Source organism: Pezoporus flaviventris, unplaced genomic scaffold, assembly GCF_033815535.1.
Source record: "Pezoporus flaviventris isolate CSIRO_AGI_PZ_B2104156 unplaced genomic scaffold, CSIRO_AGI_Pfla_v1 ptg000015l, whole genome shotgun sequence".
Classification (NCBI taxonomy): Eukaryota; Metazoa; Chordata; class Aves; order Psittaciformes; family Psittacidae; genus Pezoporus; species Pezoporus flaviventris.
The window spans coordinates 17,564,380-17,585,542 of NW_026892563.1; the positions used below are offsets into that span (position 1 = coordinate 17,564,380).

Here is a 21,163-nt window from a genome sequence, read left to right on the forward strand (position 1 = left end):
TTTATATTTGAACCTATTTTGGCACTGCTTGTTTGCATCTAAAACATAGTTAAAAACTACGTCAGCTTTAGTCTTTATTTTTTTTAAGTAATCTTCTCTTGCAGTTGTAAAACAAGTATATCCTTTAAAAGGTCCAGTTTTGCTTGCACAACAGTGGAGGGCTTTAATTTGCTATGACAGGAAAAACTGACCTTAATGCTCCATTTGATCAAAAGTGATTGTATTATAAAGTAAGTTTTAAAGGTCAGGTGAACTAAGGAGCTTCAAACAATTGCATGGGCAGTTGGTATAATAAATAATCAATTTGCCATATGATTTCTCCTGTGCAGTTAAACTGATCAGACTGGCAGTATGCTTATAAGCTACACCTCTTCAATAACACTGTCCAAAACAAGCAAACCCTGCATGGTCTGGTTTGTACTTTTCTTGTTTAATCTGGAGCAATCTTGTTTAGAAATGAATTGATCAGTGCCCAGCAAGATTTTGTGATTAAAACCAAAACAAAACATGTTGGGTCAACTTTCCTCCTGATGTCATTTTACTCATTTCAATAAAACAACACCAGGAATGCCTGTGATCTGTGCTAAATACTTGCCAACTAACTCTGATCAATGTACTACTAAGATAATAAAAATAATAACAAAAAAGCAGAGAGTGAAACTGGCCTCTTTCCAGGTCCCAGTGAAAGCAAAGACCTGCCACTTGCTTGGAACAGCCAGCAGGAATAATAGGAATATGACTGCTAATTAAACCAACCAATTGTTTCCTCATTTTTGTAGTTATGATACAAACAGCCACTTTTATCTTTGGTCCCTTATTTTCATTTGAAAAGCAGTGTGGGCTGGATTGTACTGCCTCTTACCAATTTTACCGTGGTTAACAATGAAATTATCCTGCATTTACACTGGCAGAAATGTCAGAGAGCAGTAAATCCCTACCTGTAAAGATACACACTGACACTCATTCAACAGTGGATGTGTAAAAGCTAGTATAAGCATACACCAGTGTGTATGGCAGCTATGCTGCCAGCCTCCTCAGAACTGCTTTTCTGCTTCTCTGCCATCCCACCTAGTGTGAGGAAGAGTAAAGCAATGAGTGGGACATTGCAGACCACTCCTGAGATCAAACTCCCAGCTCTCCTGTGGACTTTGGGCAAGACCTTTATCTTAGTTCTCATCTTCTGTAAAACACCCCCTAAAAAGTGCTTTGAGAACTACAAAAGAAAGCCTTGATATAAGAAGAACTGCCTCAGGAAAGTATTAATCTGAACAATTTAAACAGCTACGTTCTCAAACAGTCATAGCTGCTTTCGAGGAACAAGAACCAGATACACTTGAGTCAGCTGTGATTCGCTGACCTTGGAGGAGGAACTAAAAGTGATTCTTCTCTATCTATTGGCATTTATGAAAGACATGCTGCCATATATAAGAAGGGGAGGGAATGAAAGAAAATTAAGCACTCATGTCATGATTTAAGATTGACTAGGCTAAAATTGGGTATTTTATTTCAATGTGAGTCAAAGCGGCTCACCCATTTTGAAAAACCAAAGGTCTGTTGCATTGTCTTTCAGGTAACAAGGGAACAGATGAGGTGCAAGGCATTTGCAGGGATTAGGGACCAGCTGGGAGGAGATGATGACCTGAGAAACAGTGGAAACCCATTAGCCCTAGTTAGCTATTACTTACAAAAAATTCCCTACACAGAGGTTGCTATTGGTATTGCAGCATGAAAGCGAGGAGAACAAAGAAATACATAAGAAAGAAAGATAGGGGGTGGGTTTTGAGGTGATGACACTTCAGTTGCTGTTTACTGAACCACCTCTCTGAATCCTTTGAATGATTTCTCACTGTTCTCTCTGTGTTTCACACAAAAAGTACACAGGCAGGAAAGTAACAGAGGTGAATTTTGAGGTATGTGTACGTATAGATAAATAAATGAATATACATATGTAAGTATAGGTATGTGTATATATGCTTGTATATATACCTGTATATGTGTGCATACACATACTTCTAAGTATATGTAGGTATCTGAAGTATCAATGGCATACATACTTATCTACACCAATCTCTTCTGAGTTAACAGAAAAGGGCATCAAATAACATCAAATTATGCCAAAATTCAAACTGTAAAAACAGGCACTGCAAAGTCTGCCACGTTGGTTCACACCAGCATTTTACACTTAAACTCAATTCTACCCAACCTCCATTTTCAAGGTTTCCCAGTTTTCACCCCTAGAAAATTTCCAGTGGAGCTGTAGATCCCTCTGTAGTGATTAGTTTCCCAGGCCAGTGGGTTCTCTTTCTTTAAACACCTTTCAATGACTGCATAAGAACAGTCACAGACCAACAAGAAGATCACAAACTGCAGGCTGACAGCTGCTGTGTGCATATATGGCTATTCAGTGGTAATTTTTAAAACTGTGTGTCACCCAGACTTCTGAGAAGACCCATACAGCCTTTTTTGCCATTCTTTTTTTCCATCCACTTCAGGTTGCCATTCTTCCATCTGTGAAATCTCACTACAACAAGATGATGCAGTGTTGTAACTGCTCTGGACATAGCGTGGGCACACGGATCAATCCTACAGACTACGAGCAGCGTGTGTAGCACAGCCCCAATATTCTGGGCCTGTCACACGTGCTTTGCACTGTTACTCTACACAGGCCCAGTGGCCACCTCTATGAGACCAGGGACATCTGCCCAGCAGCTGAAGTTCAAGGTGGATGCTTACCTTCTTCCTTTTGTGACAGTGCAAAGCTTCTGGGTGGAAGAAGGTACCTCTGGATGTGTGACAGTCATGCTCTCAGAAGAGATGTTTCACATGCAGAAACAGTGGCAGATTTTAACTGTTACGTTCCTGTTGAAAATAAACAGATTCTCTTAAAATCTTGTTTAAATCTTAAAAAAATCTGCCCTATATTTCCTTGTTTTGACCATTATGTTAGCAGGCATTCTTTAGTCCTTTTTTCTCTGTAACATTTTACATTAAGTTAGCACTTGAACCATTCCAGTTTTTAACCACCATCACCGTTTCAATACTTTCTACAATTCTGCAACTGTAGAATTTGTCCATACAAAGTCTTTGAAGGATGAAAGAAAAAGGATAAGGAAACTCAGAGAATATTTTCCCCCTCCAAAGAGTTAATTATAACTACAAATCTGAAATTTGCAAGCTTTCTTCTGTCCAGTCCAGCAAACACCAGCACCACAAAATATTTAACAAGATTTGGATTCTGAAAAGATTTATTTCTAGACTTAACTTTCAGCAAATTACTTACATTCTTAAATCCAGGGTTAGTTTTGTGTGGAAAGAGGTCTCAGAATGCCAGTACATATGGCCAGGGACATTTTAGCTGATTGAGAAATACATGCTTTTTTCTTTTTTTTTTTTTTTTCTGGAAACAGATATGTTCTATCTAGAACTTTCTGTTCCCAAATTAACCCCGTTTAAATTTAAATATTGGAAACAAATCTCCTAGAAATGCCATCTTTATCTTCCTTCTTTGCATCAGAAGTTATTCCAAACCTCTAGCCAGCAATTTTACATGTTCTGTATCAATTTTCCTTTGCTGGCACCTTTCAACAAGCCAGAAAAGCCCAGAGAAGGATATCTGAGCTCAAGGGTATTTGCAGCATTTATTGCAATAGACACCCCCCCCTCAATGGGATCCCACAAGGGAATGTTTAATCTGGCCAGTAACAACATGCCAGTTAAACATCAGCTGGAAAGGGCACTTGACAATATCCTGTGGAGAAGCAGCAAAGCACTGACAGGGGCTTATGAGCAAATAGATTTTCTCAACTCTGTTTCCTGTGACTTGCTCATCAGAACTGTTTAGTGCGTTACACTACGTAACTCACTGATATTAATTTTTATTTTATGCTTGTACTATCAGAGTAGTTTGAAAGGCATTGTAAAGATAAATGAGATTCCTCTGAAGAAGTCACTTCACCAAATACAACCTGAAGCTATGGAAGATGATGAAAACACCTGGGAGAAAGAACTGAACGGCTATGTGACGATATGAATAGCTCTTGAAGAAGAACAGAAGTCCCTCTGACCTGCAGGTAGAATTTAACATGAATTTTAATAGACTGTCAGGGCTGCAAACTGGATCACAAAGGTCAGCAAGGAGAAGACAGTGTGACAAGAAGCCAGCAACAGATATTAGGCTGTGTCGCAACAGGGAGCCTGGGCAAGGAGACGGAAACTTCTGTCCTCCTAACACTGACAAAGTGAATAGAGTTACAAGAGAAGGACTGCTGTGTAAATTAAACCATGGGTTAATTCTTCAAGCCGCTCTCCAGTTTTAGAGCAATCCAGTTCCAATGGTTCTAACTAAATTAGCAGTGATATTCATGGATCATCTCAGCACCATGAGCCTCATGTGCCCATGAGATCAGAATCAAACTCTACCTTCTTCCAAACTAAAAAAGCAAAAAAAGAGAAACAACAACCCATTGGCATTAACATATATGAGAAGAATGTACAATTTTCTGGAGTAAGGAGCACAATGACATGCAGGCTAAAGTATAGGTTAGCATCACTTTCCTTGACACGCTGTCAACAATGGGTTCACGTTACACCTGAGCACAAATGTTACTGTGCAGAACAACAGCGTAATCTCAAAAGCTAGATCACATTACTCACACAGACTGAAACAACAGATTTATTGACAGAGAGTAAGCTGGCTGTGGTAGTGCTGCTATTACCCCTAATCAGTACGGTTACGTTCATGGATCAGAAAGATTTCTGTAACTGTTTTCAACAACTGAGATTTTTCAGTGAATTCTTAGTTTGTAGCAACAGCATAGTTCGATACTGTGAGATGCCTGCAACATTAACATGATTTTAAGGAAGAAACAAAATGGTCCCAACATCTATAAACCAGTAATCAGCAGCCTCCTGTGTATTGGAAAAATATCTAGGAGGGTGTTACTGACACTGATCCAGGACAAGGGCAAAAAAATGCATGCTTAGATATTTCTGTAATGAATGTTCATCTTCCAAACCAGCTTTTAGGAGTCTTGTATTAAAAATGACTGAATAAAGGAAGGAGTTGGAACTATTTTTATTTTAATTTTCCCCTCATTTAGAAAAAGGAAAAACATCTTGAAATGTCTACATCTACAAAAATCCTTATTTCTTTTTCTTCTCTGCTTAGGAGAAGTATTTCTTCAAGCAAAAAATAAAACCAACAAACCAAAGAACCCATAATTTTTTGTTCATTTTTCAATTCACTGGAATTTGAAATATAAACGTAAGTAAATGTTTAAATAAAAAGTAAATAGAAATAAAACTAAACATTTTAAAAACATACACGTGAGACTGCCTCTAGAAATACAACTTTGCATACAAAGCCTTTGTGCGTATCTTTGTAAGCAAACCTGGGCTGGCTGCTCTGCAACATCAAATCAAAAGTGCAAGGCAAAGTGCTTATTTAAAATAAGCATCTAAAGAATATGATCACAGCACTGTTACAATTATAGCTCAAACAGTAGTCAGAGGAAGTGTAGTTTAAGGATCAAGAGCTTGAATTTTGCAGGAATTATGATGAAATGATTATGATGGTCCAAATAGGTTTAACAAGCCTTTGAGTGCATTTAAATTATTCTATCCTTTTATTACAAGATCAGATCTAAGAACACCTACTACATTCTTTAGCTCAGAACCGAGAGTAATGAGCTGAAGATTAAGCTGACTTTTTCGTTTTCACTAATTGGCTTGTGACTTCTGCATTATATTCTGCATGCATGCTTCCAGACCTTCACTGGGAGGTTTCTTGAAGGCATTTCTATCACACTTTCACTCTGATAGAAAGGTGTCTGAAAACATTATTCAGTGTGTGCCACCAGCTTTGAGTCAGTGAGGTAGGTATTCTATACACAAATAGCAGCTGACTGTTTAACTGAAAGCTTGTCCTAAAGCAGACATGCAGAGGCAAATGATCAGGCTAGTCTCCTTCTTTCATTTACCCATTCTCAGGGTTTGTCTCAAACTTTAATACTGTTGTTTAAAGTGTCAGAGAAAGTCAGGGAAACTGATACCCCCCACAAACACATCCCACATGCTATGTGATTGCACTTAATTCTTATTAAGGGCTGGTTTTCACTTTTTTTTCACAACTGTATTCATTTTAAGACTTCTTCCAGGTGAAGTATGTGACATGTCACCTCTCTGACATACCATGTTTGTCCACATCTTATAGAAGAGCTTTTTTGCTTCTGAACATAACTACATGCTGTCACTTATCCACACATACCAGAAAAAGGAAAGGGAAACATGCAAATAATTTTTGGAGAAGACCAGCACTGGATTTAGTTTTTCTGGGTTTATCTGTGCAAAATTTGTCCTGTTACAGTTGTTTTTCAGATTACATTGACCCTGAGTCATTTGGAGAAAAACAAGACTTTGACACCTCTTGTAGCATGAAACAAACAAACATTATTTCTTGCAAATAACTAGGAAAAGGAGGGGAGGGGATATGAAGCTGTGAAGACAAATTTAAGGAAGTAGAAGAGAAATATTGCATTTTCTTTTCAAAAATAATTTCTGTTTCCCAGTAACTATAGTACAGTTTGTAGCAGCCTCCTCCCTTACTTTCTCACAGCAGATGCCTGCAAAACCAGATTAATGGATCCTTTCTTCAAGCCAGGTGGCAATGAGATGATGATACAATATTTCCAGCTCTCAGCACAACCTCCAACTTGTAAAATGCCGAGGCATGCCCATAAAACACAGAGAAAAGTAGGTGGACTACTCCTTAATAAGAAGAAGATATTAATGATACCAAAAACTGAGTGGTATTTACCATGAAACTCACAAAGAGAAAAAGTCCTTTGGCTATTTTCTTTTCCAATTTCATTAGAGATTAGCTTGTTTCTTTTTTTTTTTACTCCTCCCCAACAGAACAGTATTCTGCTTTCTTCACAGACTTAGACACTCGCATGTGTATTTGGCACCGGTTTGTGGTAAGGCGTAATTTATCTTTCAAATTTTGCTGTGGTGACTCTCAGCCCTCAGGAAGGGCTGAGACAGATCATCATTAAGACTCTGCAGAGGTCTTGCAGCAGGTATAAATGACATTTGCACTCATAGAGAAGTACCTTTTTCGTTTGAAGTCCATGTGTTGGCAGGAACAAGGCATGGTACCCTGGCTGTCCTAGATGTGCACTGGGTCTGGCATTCCTCTTTATTCTTCCACTCACAGACATTCTTCTGTCCTCCTGGAGTAATCCACGCCTCTTCTTGAATAACAAGGGGAAGTAATTCCTTGAGACATCAGTGAATGTGCACAGTTACAAGCCTTGTGTAATTTTTTGTTTGGTCTTCATTTACCAGAAGTGGAGCAGCTCTGTCCAAGTTCAAGTGATCAGTTCTGAGAGGCTTTATGAAGTGGCAGAAAGATTTGCAAACGTATGGTGAAATTCTGCAAATTTTTCATACACCTTAAATTTTACTGTCACTGCTGTCAGTATTTGTTGAAGCTTTTTATGGGAGAAAGAGCTTGCTGAAAACCTAGCAATAAAACTGGGCAATCATTCCAATTAAAGTCCTTCAGGTTAAAAAAAAAGAGGACAACTTATATCACTTTTTTTTTATGCAACAAAAATGGCCTCAAAAGCAGGACAGGCCGGTAGACTACACTTGTGCCTGAAGCACAGGTACAAGAGGGATGATATTTTCCTTGTCTGTAGCAGTAGTTTTCATTCCAAAGTCTGTACATACTTTGGACATGTACTACTCTCAGTGCAAATTCTGAACATCTTCTAGGATTAAATTGGCCTTATGTACAGAGATTGAGGAGCCTGATGGAGAAGCTGAGCCTTGGGCACAGACTTCACTTCAGTCTGCCACGATTTGGTGACAAATATGAAATGGAAGTTCTGTCACTGTCTTTGTTCTGCTGTTGGACAAATGCCATTGAACACCATAAGAACAGTTTCTGTATCAAACTGCAGTTGCTGTACTCCTCCAGGATTTGTAATGTGAAGACATACCCCTCTGCTGTAGAAAAGTCTGATTCTTCTGGTTCCATCATACATCCCAAGATGTGCCTACAGTAGGATGGGTTAAGCTAAAACTGAATTCCTGATCCCTTCAAAAATAATTGTCGTACAAACCACAGTCTTGCTGACTTCATCAGTGCTGCCATATCTGCAAGTGTAAACGAAGGGTAACGCAGCTGTTCATCTCACAAACCGTTGTGTATTTTGACAGTGTGGTTTTCCCCTCTTGCTTCCCCCTTTGCTTGGCTCAAACAATGAGTCTGTCCGCTGATGTGCAGAGTTAAAACACATTGTTCAGATCCAGAAACTATCTGCTGCCTTTTATCAGCTCTTTTGCACCCCTCCCTTCTAGCCACCTGCTGACAGTATCAGTAATGATATTTAAAAAAAATACAACAACAACATTTTAGGCGCACAGATTTCAGAACTATTCAAATCTTGCCCTGTGTAGAACCTTTGTAGGGGTCTCTTTTGCCCTCAGACAAGACAGCTCTTAGTTCTGGGTCCACACACCTAAGTGAGCTGCAGATTCCATCTTCTCCATAGCTCTGGGAACCAGGATCTCTGCTGTTTGCCTTCTGTAAAAACACCTCAGCGTCTTATAGAATAGGATTGGTTTTCTCTTTTTGTGTGTGTGCGCATGCAACAGCTCGTTATGCAATCATTTCGGGGAGGGGGCTTGGCAGGCAGACTCCACTGAAATCACACTCATCAGTCTCAAAAAACACTACTGGCATTTATTGGATATGTCTCATCCAACAGTGCTGTGGTATGGATGAGCCTCAGAATTATGGCAGAATGTCGAGTAAATGTCCCTCTTTCTGTGTACACAAACACACAGTTCTCATACCAGGAGTTGTTTATGCCAGTCAAAGAAAAAAGTGGGTAGGAGTGGTGTGGGTTACATGTATTATTCTGTCTGTCACATCACCTTCACTGCCTCGTTATTTATTTATTTATGCTAAAGCCAACCTGTATCCCATCTCAGGCATGGCAGGTGTTTATATCTTGGGAATCATGCCCACATCTTATATACCTGGAGCTCAGCTCAGCCTGGGGCTGGTTGCGATTCCCATTACAGTCGCCAGGAGCTGCACGTGTCCACCTGGGAGGCAGCATCCCTCAACCTCCTCGGTGCAGCATCTGCTGGCGAGCAGAAAATGAATATTTTATAGCAGAGAAAAATAACTGGCAGCCGCCCTGCCACACCATAGTAGCCAGCACGGTGCGTGATGTATAGCATGCTGCCTAGCAATGTTGCTAAGCAACGCAGCACCATCCAAGAAAATCCTGCATTAGCTTGTAGTGGCTGGTGGGGTGGGTTAGACGTGACACTTTGCACACAGAGCGATGTAGAGAGAGGTGTGCTTTGCTTAAGACTATTATGGGCATCTCCGATCACTGATACGTCTCCCCTATTATTCTCCCTGCTCTGATGAACTGCATCACAATGCACCGTGCGCCGCAGTAATTTTCTGCTGAAAAAATACCTCCCCCCCAACCCCCACGCTTCCTGTTTCTTAATGCTCTTCAAACCTGATTTAGAGAGTAGCGAGTAGTGGAATTTTACAGCTACATCCCATGATGCTCTCGCTCTCAATCCCATGGCCTGGCTCATACCTCAAACTAACCGTAAAGTCAGATCACAATGATGTGACTCACTATTATAACTAAAGATAGATCTTGTCAAAAGCAGTCATGAGCCCTGGATGCTAGAGATTGTTTATTCAGCGTTGTGTTTTGGGGTGGGTTCTTTTTTCTCCCTCTCCTGACACCCTAATTTTTCACATTCAGAGGTCTATCTATCCCATGTTAGTGAGTATTTGGGTTAGCAGGCAGGTATGAGCATATGCTTTTGGTGATCTGGAGGAAACATTAGACTGCACAGCAGCCGACCTGTGTGAGTTCAGTCTCACACAGGTCCCAGGTCAGAGCTTCACAGTAGCACAGTCTGGGGACTCCCAAACACCATGTGGGCATGGGGCAGGAGAGCCACAGGAAGGAGGTAGAAATATTTTTAAGAGGGGTTTCTTCTAAGCCTAAAAATATTTTTTTTTCTTTTTTTTTTTTAATGTTTACATGCCAGGTGTTTCCAAGTGTGAGCATTCCTCTGGAGCATTTAATAATGCATATTCCACACAGAATAAAGCAGCACTGGTGCAGGAGACAAAAAGAAGCACCCTAGAAGCATCAACTGAGGCAAGAGGGGCTCTCTCTCCAAGATCAGAAGCTCTTGCTAAGGCCACAGAATGGCTCAGCTTCGGACAGGAGCAGGTAAGTGGCAGAACAGACACAACCTGCTCTGTTGTTAGCCACCCCGACCTCCCTCTGTGGCACTGACAATGACCATGCAACAGCAAATTACAGGCTCTGGTGAAGCTCCATGTGAATAACATCTCTACATGGCAAAACCACATGGGAACTGGGAGATACTGTCTTGGAGGAAAGCAGCATCTGCCGGTGCAAAGCAATCTGAATTCCCCCCTCAGCCTCAGCCACCCAAGCACAGGGAAAGGAGGACTGAATTTTATTACTCTATAAACATAGATATGGAAACTGGCAGGTGAGAGAGCTGGAGATAGTTCTTTGGACATACTGGATCCATTTCAGCTCTGTATAATTCCACTAGTGTCAAAAGCATTACATCAGGGACAAAACCAACTCATTATTTTTAACCTGGCTATTTCCTTTTGTGCCCTTCATTCAGGAAACCCATATGCAAGTGCATGATTTTAGTCATGTGAATATTCTCACTGGAGGCAGTGTGACTGCTCATGTACTTAGAGTTAAATGCATGCATATATACACACAGGACTGGGGCCTAAAACAGCACTGGACGGAAAAAAGAAAGAAAAGTAGTGTACGAATAGAACCATAGAATGGTTTGGGTTGGAATAGGTTCAGGAATACCTGAACAACAGCGTACCACGAGGGTCTGTGAAGAGTGTCTCTCCACTTGGGTAACAGTAATATTTCTGGCTATGTTTCCTCATTTAAGCTTGACAGTTTCTCTGAGACCAGCAGGATTTTTAGGAAAGCATTTTAAGGTATAACTGCTGTAAAGGGAGAGGGTGAGGGTGGTGAGGAGAACAAAATATCAAAAATGCTCCTAAATATTAAACAAAAAACCAAAAACAAAACCAGAAAAAAAAAAACAACCCAAAGAAGCCAGTTATGCAAATGTCCTTTGGGACTGCAATCTATGTCTGTGACTTTCGTAACCTTGTCCTAATTTTCTCTCCTGCACTTGCAGGGAACACCCTAGGGGTCTTTATAGGAAGCCTCAACATACATGATTTTCTGCACTGCTTCTGACTTCACATTGCTGCTGTTCCTCAAAAAACATGACTTCCAAACACTAAGAATTATGATCTCTAACCAGTGTCTTATGTCAGCAATGCTCTACAGAAACCTTCTGAACAGCAACTCTTCTATATTTATATCTTGCAGCAATGTAGAACACAGGAAAACATCAACCAAAGAAATTTGATGAATTCAGTGTTACACCCAGACTATTTTAAAAATCCCTGTTTGCAATAGCACTGCTTTCACAACTTTACAAAAACCTTTTTCAACGTCTGACTGCAAAATTAAATGTAACGCCAAATCTCGTCCTATCAGATTGAAGCCTTCAGCATGTGATTTGAACAAGGGTGACTCTCACAGATACCACACCACATGATAAGTGATTCAATGAAGCTCCTGAAATCAGCAAAGTTACTCTGGTTTGCAGCAGAGTAAATGAGACCAGGTTTGCCATAATAAATGAATTCATAAAGAAGATGCCCACATAGATTGTGAAACAGGCTAACAAGTGTCAGAAGACTTGCTGAATTAATTTGTCATTACTATGGGGTAAGAACTACTAGAAATAGCTATGTCTATGACTTCTAGAATAATCTTCAATTTCTCATGCTCATCCAAATGAGGGAAAACATCTTTATTTTTTCAAGTCCCATGGCCACCAAACTTCCTCTTACTTGCATGTGGGACTGTTCAAATTCACTAAGAAAGCAACCAGCTTAGTTCTGTACCAACTTTCTGTTTCAGCTTTATGTATTTGCCATTCAAACAAGATGATAGGCAAATCCATGAAATTCATTTCACAGAACATTGAGCAAATGGAATGTGGAATAATGTTCTTTAGTTTCTGACATATGATCAAATGCAAGTTTGCTAGAAGGAAAGAGGAGACGTGCAACAGCCTTGAAATGGATAAAAACCTTGCCACAATAACCATAGGTAATACATGCAGAAAGTTATAATATTAGTATTGGCTTCCCTCTTGTGGTAATGAGTAAGCTGTAGCCCTAACATGCAACCAGAATCTGCTGAGGCATCTATCTAACACAAAATGCTGCAATACGCTCACTGGGCAAGATGCTTGCATCGATGCAAAAGACAGGTTAATTTCAGTTCGAAGCAGACACAAAGATCTACATGTGGGGAGTGGATGGCGGGCTGGGGTCTCAGCTTTGCAGAAATACCTCTGACCTCTGAGTATTTTGGAGATCTACTGTGCTACGAACTGGGCAGATACTGGCCCAAGTTTAAACTGAAGTAAGAGAGGTCTTCCACTTGAAAGGCCACTTTCAGTCCTAAATGAAAAGGTGGTTCATGTTCCAAATCTGCTCAGCCAATAATCTCTGCTGATTCTGCCATGTCAGTGGACATTTCTGTGACAGACCTCAAGAACATGGATCAGCACCTCTAATTCACTATGTATGTTAACATTCTGACTCCAGATGTGAGTTTATGTTAACACCTCATTTTCCACAGCAGTGCTGGAGCAGGCACTATGAATCTCCTCTTTGTTATTTTCTCCATAGCCACTCGCACATTACCACAGTCTGACTGACATTTGTGAATTTACAGTAATTTTTTTAATGACAGCATGTGCGAGAAGATATCATTGCTATTAACAAAGTGTGCTGCAACAACACAATTTAAAACTGTTTACAAAAGGATGTTGGTCTCATTCTTGCTTTTTTTACAGATGGGAGAACTGAGGTGCAGAATAATTAGAAGCCAATCAGCAGGCCCAAAGCAGAGCTGAAAATAGAACCCAAATCTCCCTAGTCGCAGAGCAGTGTTCTAACTGCTCCTCTGCCATTGTGTAAAATGATAAAGCTCAGCTATTAGTACTATCTACACCAAAGCATGTCTATTATTCACATATTTTCCCAAACCAGTTCTTTTTACCCTTGATATTTCACGGACAACCTCTAAAACAGTCAAATGTCCAAGTGAGCCCACATCACTTTTTCTAGCATAAAGCCTTGCAGATCAGTGCTTATTTCACCAACCTACAAAAATCATGTCATAGCTTACCCTTAAATTATTTTTTCAAGCTTTCTAGGTTATCTAGAGTGTAGGGTTTTTTTGTAAGTCTACACTTAAAAAGTGTAGATATTTTGCCAAGGAAACTACAAACACCTACTTATGTTTTTCTACCCCTTTTATAACAGATTACTATGGTAGCATGGAAAATAAACTAGAACACCATGAGAACCCCAAAAGTATCACAATAATATCATAACAATTAATCATTTTATCATGTGAGAATGCTAGAGTTAAACCTCCTTGGAGGACAAGAAACATAGGCATAGGTACTTGGTTTTGCAAATACGAGAGTATTCTGATGCCAAGGTCAGTGAGTTCAGTTGCCTAACTCACTTAGTACTGTTCCTGCTCCTATTTTGAACAAGCCTAATCATTTTTGTGGTTTTACAATCATTCTTCCCCTTTTGGGGGGGGGGAGAAGAAATGTTTACTGTCCCTTGACATTGAACATTGAATGGAAAACCCTCTTCTTACAGGGAAAAAGAGCCAGATCCTCCCCAGGCAGAAAGATTTTAGTGGGTGGGTCACTGTGTAAAAAGGCTTAGTCCCCAGGGAGTCAGCATGACAGAGCACTTGAACTTACCTGCCAGAGCGGAACTGCTTATGGAGCAGAGGTATGGAAAACAACCAGGTGAATTAGATTCAGCAAAAGTACCAACTGTTCCTGTGGAAGATAAAGGGCAGTCCCTGGGAGACTGGAAAAAAAAAAAACCACAACAACAACTTTCCCTCAGCAGCTGCAGGAACAAAAACAGTAGCAATGGGGAGGGGAGTTTGGTCGTAACTTTTCTGTGTGACATTCTCTGAGCTCAGCTCAAGACCAGGAGAGGAAAACTCCTCCACTTCTTGTAAATAAGATAAACTTTCTACAGAGGAACTTGTCAGGAACTTGTTTGCAGCTACACCCTGGCTCCTCTGGGACTCTCCCATGCACAATCCCAGGCTCAGCCAAAGGGAAACAGCCGGGTACAATTACTGACTAGCAGGTGCACAACAGCATCCAAAACAGGCCAAAAGCTCATGTTTCAGGTGAGTTGCAAGGTAAGGGAGAAAAGTATTCAGTGTTTGCAGCATTGCTTAAAATTTTTGGGTCACTAGTACAATTACTAGAGGTTTTTATAAGCAGTGGTTTTTGGTTTGATTTTTTTTAAAGGAGCTGACCATAGTCTGATGGAGAGTAAGTTTGGCATGTTTTTTGGCACTGACTTGATATGCTCTAATCACTGTTAGGACCCCAGATGTCTTGTTACAAATCTCATCTCCTTTTTACCTCTACATGTTGCAAATTATCTGTGGAATGGTCTTAGTCTTGCTGCACGTTCTGTGGCATCTCATGCAGTTGGGCCCTCATCAAACACATCCCACCACTATCACAGTTGAAGGATCATCACATTCTTTCTAGAGACGTAAAAGTGCTGATTACAGTGAACTCTGCAGCTCTTATGCCTGCGTGAAGTCCATGTATCTTCAGTATAAACAAGAATGCATCTAAAAGTACCTAAACTCAAACCAGTTATTTTCAAAATTTCTCAATAAAAGGAAAATAAAAAGTTTTGTGTGATTTCAGTTGTAGTCTGTCTCAACAGGAGAGAAATATGACATTTATAATATCACCACATTTATTATGAAAGAATGCATTAATGTTTCAGTCCTTCAAGCACTGAAGTGGCAGACCCACAAGTAAATATTCTTTCAGGTGCTTCTCATGGAAGAACTTGTAAATATTCAAGTGCTCACTAGGTGAACAAATTGAAATCAGAGACAGGGGTAAATGTCAAATAATTAGTGACTGGCAGTATGGGGAGTTTAATTGCTTTCTAGATGAAAAGTAACTCTTAAAAACACCCATACAATGATGATGGAGGAATCCATTATTATAACAGGAATCCAAATACAAGAACAGGCTTTATTAGGATTTAAACTTTCCCTCCAGTATAAGGCATAAAGGTACAAACTGTTTAATACCTGTGGCATTTTACTTGCCCAAAATTAACCTGTGAGAGGTGCTCTAATTTTAATTCCTGAAAGCGCTACCAGGATTTGACCCATTCCTTAGTTCATTAAAGTACCCTCGGCATTCAGTGGTTTGACTGGCCTCAATAAGCCATGATTCCATGTGCATTTAAAATGCTACAAGATCACAGAGTGCTTCAGAATTACACTAACAAAATTTTGGATATGGAACCCCACTTCAGACAAATCCATTCTCTGCATCATTCCAAAACTTCAGTGCATGCACATTATCACAAATAAAAAATAGATAAGTTTGATGTTTTGCTAAAGAAAAACATTTTTTTTCTGCATTTTAAATATGCTGTTCTTAGCACTGTAGTTATAAAAGTTATTGAGAACAATGGTGTTCCACCAGGCTTGAACCGATCATGGACTATACTTTGCGCCTTTGAATGACAACACAGTACATACGGCCAGAGATAGAAGAGGGAACTAAATTCTGACATCCAGGATAAAGTCTGTTGGTGACATATTTCTGGTGGGATGGTAAACTGTATTCCTAAAGAGCTTTACTCTAATTCTCTGGGGTTTGACATAGCTGAAGCGATCACTTCGCTTTCAATTTGTAGCAACAGCAACATCTAGTGTTGAAAGCCATCCCTGCTTTTCACTAATGCCATGCTTTGTATTTCAATAGCTGTACCCAACTGAGCTACTCACACCACTGAAATAATTACTTAAATCTGGTAACAGCTCCTCAAACCAGGCAGGCATTTTATCTTCTCATACAAAAAAAAAAAAGAATAATTAGGGAGAAAAGGAGTTTAACAGTGCAAGATAGTTCATTAGTGGGCAGGATCTTAGTTGCTCAAGGTCACACAGAGACTGCCAAAGTCAAGCTGCCTACCCTATGCTTTACCTGGAAGATTGTGTCTTTGCCCCAGGACATGTTCGGATCTAGTTTATCTGAGGGGAGGAAATAGCTCATTGCATTTCAGAGGTAGTTTCACTGCGTTAGAGGGCAGCAGAAATGTCTGTGAGGAAATAACACAGCTGACACTCTTTCCATTGAAAGTGTCACTAGGAGTGTCCCTCAGGGCTCAGTGTTAAGGCCAGTGTTGTTTAACATCTTCACTGATAATCTGGGTGAGGGGATCGAGTGCACCCTCAGTAAGATTGCAGACAACACCAAGTTGGGCAGGAACATTGATCTACTGGAGGACACAAAGGCTCTGCAGAGGGATCTGGACAGGCTGCGTCAAGGGGCTGTGGCCAATGGTGTGAGGCTCAACAGGGCAAAATGCAAGGTCCTGCACTTGGGCCACAACAACCCCATGCAATGCTCCAGGCTTGGGGAAGAGTGGCTGGAAAGCTGCTCATTGGAAAAGGACCTGGGGGTGGGGATTGATGGAGCTGAACATGAGCAGCTTGTGCCCAGGCAGCCAAGGTGGGCCAACAGTAGCCTGGCCTGTGTCAGCATAGCGCGGCCAGCAGAACTAGGGCAGTGATTGTCCCCCTGTGCACTGGTGAGTCTGCACCTCAAATTCTGTGTTTGGTTCTGGGCCCCTTACTACAACACAGACACTGAGGTGTTGGAGCAGGTCCAGAGAAGAGCAACAAAGCTGATGAAGGGTCCAGAGAACAAGTGTGATGAGGAACACCGGAGGGAAATGGGGGTGTTTAGTCTGGAGAAGAGAAGGAAGACCTTATCACTCTCTACAACAACCTCAAAGGAGGTTGTAGTGAGGTGGGTGTTGGTCTCTTCTCTCAAGTAACAAGCGATAGGACAAGAGGTAACAGCCTCAAGCTGCACCAGGGTAGGTTTAGACTGGATATTAGGAAAAATTTATTCACAGAGAGGGTGCTCAGGCATTGGCACAGGCTGTCCAGGGAAGTGGTGGAATCACCATCCCTGAAAGTGTTCACAAACGATGCAGATGAGGCCCTCACTGACATGGTTTAGCGGTGGACTTGGCAGTGCTGGGGTAACGGTTGGACTTGATGATCTTAAAGATCTCTTCCAACCTGGTTGATTCTGTGGTTCTGTGAAGAACTCATGGGACACTCTCTCCTGGTGCACCTGAACAGAGGGATGTGCATGGGTGTGAGAGTTTCAAGACCCTTACAGTAATGAGACAGGGAGGTGGGCCACTGCAGCCTGCAAGGCCTTTAAGATTTCCTGGAGCTCTTCCCATCCCATAGGCCTTCCACCTGCAAAGCCATAGTCACAGCCATGGCCAGCTGAGGGGCTGGGTGTAACTGTGTGTGCAAGACAGCCCCAGGCTGAACCGAGGCACTCCAGGGGACCCACTGCCCTGGTCACTCTGGTTCACCCCCACACATACCGCACCGCCAGACCCTGAGGACAGCCACCTTCAGCACCAGGGTGTGAGAACGGGCTTCAGCTGGAGCTCGGAGGACGCTGGGGAGAGGGGCAGCTGGCAGCGCGGGAGCGGGGCGGGCGTGAGGCGACGCTGGGGCCTGCCCGCCCTCGGGCACTACAGCTCCCGGCAGGCACTGTGTAAGAGGACTGCGGATAGATGAGCGGCTGGGGCGGTGGCTGCAGCTGCGCATGCTCAGTGCCCCGCCGCAGCGGTGACCCTGAGCGCAGGCCGGGGAAGATGGCGGCAGTGGCGGGGCTCTCCCTGAAGGTGAGGTTGTGGGGCGGCGGTGGTATGTGGGGACAGGGGCGGGAAGGGACGGCACGGCACGGCATGGCATGTCGCGCGTGTTCCCATACCCATTTCCCAGCCTGGTCCCTCCGTCCGTTTTGTGCCCCGCAGGTGCGGCAGCTGAGCACTTCGGCGGCGAGGCCGGTCTCCAAGCTGGTCAAGGTGAGGGGAGCAGGAGGGCCACCGGCGGGCAGCAGCCGGGTCCCCGGCTCGGGGCCGATCTGAGCCCCCGCCCGGTCTCTCGCCCTCAGCCCCCCATCCAGGTGTACGGGCTGGAAGGGCGCTATGCCACCGCGCTGTACTCCGCCGCCGCCAAGCAGAAGAAGCTGGAGCAGGTGGAGAAGGAGCTGGGCCGAGTGTGGGTAAGGGATTCTACAGCTCATGTTCGCTGAAGCTCGCACGTGGGGTGGGGGGCAACGAGGCTGTTGCTTGCTAGGAGGGAGGTGGACTCGGCTCTTGCGTTTTGAGACTCCCACGGAGCTGGCCAGGCCTGCGTCCTGCCTGCAGTGCACACCCACTCACTGTTAAGGTGCTTGGAAGAGATGCAGGAGGAACATCAGCTCTAAGAAAAAAAACCTGCTGTAAATGAGCTACACGTGGAGCCGTTGTTTCACTTCCCATCAGCTTCAAACCTCTTCATTCTTTCGCAAGGAATGACTGTTGCTTGCTTTGGGTAGTCCAGTTGGGCCTTGTAACGCCTAGAAACTCATGGCCTTCAGTACATTGTCTGTGTGTGTTTGTGTGTCTTATTAGACCCTTTTGAAAGACCCCAAGCTATCCAATGTTGTCATGAACCCTCACACCAAGAGCGCAGTTAAACAGAAAGCTGTGAACGATGCCTTAGCAAAAGAGAAGATGTCCCCTATTACTGTCAACCTGATGAGTGAGTAACCATTTGACTTCAGAAAAACATGTAAGGCTACTTGTTATTACTGTTAGCTAACCAAAACTGCTTCTAGCTTTAAACCCTTCCAATTCATCTGCCTCTTCCAGATTTGCTGGCTGAAAATGGTCGCTTGCGTTACACACCAGATATTGTCTCTGCATTTGGGAAGATCATGAGTGCATACCGAGGAGAAGTGGTGTGCACAGTCACCACTGCACAGGTTAGTTAGGAACCTCCAGATCAAGCTCCTGTGGTGATGGAGAGAGGTGTACTTAGCCAGGAGCACTCTGCAAGCCTGCAGCCAGGCTGGAGCTCACCGTCAAGTCCTCAGTCACTCCCCAGTGCTTTACATGAAATCGTGTTTCTTTTCAAGAGACAGATCAGGATTTTCCATCAGATGTGTACTTTGGCAGGTACGGACTCTTGATGCCGTCTGAAGATGTCAGCATCAGAAGTTTGCACAAACAACTCAATGTTTATGAAATTAAGGGGACACAAAGTGACTGTGGTGTTTCTGTGCTGTCCTTCAGCTTTTTCTGTTCAAGAAGGCTGCTTAATTTCCCTGCCTGGTGCACATGTCTGCCTTTAGAAGAATCTGAAGAGAAAATCTGGGTTCTCATTATGTCTCTTGGATATTTTCAAGTCCTTCATTTTCTTTGTCTTCTGTTCATATTTTTCAGCCCTTGGATGATGCCAGCCTTACTGAGCTGAAAAGTGCTCTGAATGGATTCTTGGCTAAGGGAGAGGTCTTGAAGCTGGAGACCAAGGTCTGAATTTTTGATTTGTAAATAAATCTCAGCAGGTTCATGTTAAGATAGGGTTCATCTCCTTGATCTTAAAATAATAATTCCACTGAATCCAGTTGCTGAAATACATAATCTGTACTTTCCTGATGATGCTTTAGTTACTAAAAATCTTAACTTTGGAATACAGTGACTGCAAAGGTATTTTAAGGCTCTTTTAAAAGCTTTCTTTTTTCTTTGTTTTACCAGTGTAAAAACTGCGTGCTGAGCTCACAGAGTTTTGCTAATAGAATTTCTGTTCAATGTTTCTCCTTTAGACTGACCCAGCCATCCTTGGTGGCATGATTGTCAACGTTGGGGAGAAATACGTGGACATGTCCACAAGGACAAAGATCCAGAAACTCACCAAAATCATGAGAGAGATGGCCTAGCACACTGTCCTTGTCACTCGCAGTGAAACCAGTCAGATGAAGACAATAAACTTACTTCTTGAATAGATGGTGTGAAGTGTTTTGATTCAGAAACCAGCACTGAGAGAGAGAGGTGAAGCTGCAGTGAGTTTCACTTAGTTCTTGCTGAACATTTCATAACCCAGCTTGAAAATGTCGCTTGCCCTGAATGCAGGTAGATGTTGCTCAGAGGGAAATGGAGAGTAACAGTGTAGGAGCTGATAAATGGGGTCACTGCTGCTGTGAGGTTCTGCCAGTCACCAGGGAAAACTTTTGCTCAGGCTATTGTCAGGCCAGCGGAGGAGCAGTCCTGCTGCACAAGCTCATTTCAGTGGCATTATTGGAGCCTGTTCACCAGCCACGTTTGATTTTGTTGTTAAGAGAATTTTGGTATAAACAAGTATCCCTGCAGGGGAGGGACGGTTTAGACCTGGGGTTTCGCTGGAAGTGTATTCCCCAGGGGGCCAGCCTGGGGTTGCTGGCCATGCCTCCTGCCAGGAGGGGTAAAGGCCACCCTTGGCTTCTGGGCTGGGAATGGGAAGGTCCAAGGCAGAATGAAGTGCTGGTTCTGGAGGCAGTGGGAGTGGCAAGGTGGGCTTGTGCTGGGGAAGGTGAGGGAATGCTGAAGCTCCACGGGTCACTGGCAAGGGGTGGGGGGTTGAGCTTGGGCCCCCCTGGAGGATGAGAGGCAGGGCAGAGGGACAGGTGGAGTGGGCCATGGGGCAGTGGAAGGCCCAAAGTTGTCTCTAGCACCCTGTTTTCCATTCCTGGTGCTGTTCCGTAGCAGCAGTGGAATGCATCGAGCTGTACCTGAGGCAATACAGTTTTCCAGAGCTCAGCACCATGCAGATGCTGGCCCTGGCCTGGATAAAGCAGCCCCAAACATCTGGTGAGCTTCCTGATCTGTCCCACCTCACCTACTGCTACAGCAGCTGTGATTTGCCAACTGGGCTTTGGCTACAGCACTGTCCTGCTGTGCCAACCCATCCCCAAAACTGCTGTGAAAAAAAGGACATTTTCAAGGTGCAGGTGTGGCATGTGCTGAGCTAGACATGGGCACCCATTGCTTAACAGGATACCGAGGGTATTGCTCTCAGGGCAGCTG

General features: G+C 42.9%; 1 protein-coding gene and 1 long non-coding RNA gene across 3 annotated transcripts; one reads left to right on the forward strand and one right to left on the reverse strand.

The window, feature by feature from the left end:
* Positions 1–1,511: 1,511 nt before the first annotated feature.
* On the reverse strand, positions 1,512–18,167 carry LOC133269435 (uncharacterized). Of its 2 annotated transcripts, XR_009743457.1 has the most exons (4): positions 18,049–18,167; positions 13,939–14,050; positions 2,734–2,859; positions 1,512–1,639 (listed from the first exon to the last, which is right to left on the reverse strand). It is a non-coding gene; the product is annotated as an uncharacterized LOC133269435 (long non-coding RNA). The 2 variants fall into 2 exon arrangements; XR_009743456.1 differs by lacking the exons at positions 1,512–1,639; positions 2,734–2,859 and adding an exon at positions 11,890–12,862 and having other exon boundaries at positions 13,929–14,050.
* Positions 17,853–20,100, forward strand: ATP5PO (ATP synthase peripheral stalk subunit OSCP). Its single transcript, XM_061453719.1, has 7 exons — positions 17,853–17,959; positions 18,092–18,142; positions 18,232–18,342; positions 18,734–18,863; positions 18,974–19,086; positions 19,547–19,633; positions 19,927–20,100. Exons 1-7 carry the CDS (start codon positions 17,930–17,932, stop codon positions 20,038–20,040), a joined length of 636 nt encoding a protein of 211 aa, XP_061309703.1. The 5' UTR covers positions 17,853–17,929; the 3' UTR covers positions 20,041–20,100.
* Positions 20,101–21,163: the final 1,063 nt, after the last annotated feature.

Bases quoted from the DNA above. Each gene is read 5' to 3' on its own strand.
- ATP5PO (XM_061453719.1), top strand. From the start codon at position 17,930: ATGGCGGCAGTGGCGGGGCTCTCCCTGAAG. The intron at 19,087-19,546 runs GTTAGTTAGGAA...CATATTTTTCAG, and splicing joins GCACAGTCACCACTGCACAG to CCCTTGGATGATGCCAGCCT. The intron at 19,634-19,926 runs GTCTGAATTTTT...TTTCTCCTTTAG, and splicing joins TCTTGAAGCTGGAGACCAAG to ACTGACCCAGCCATCCTTGG.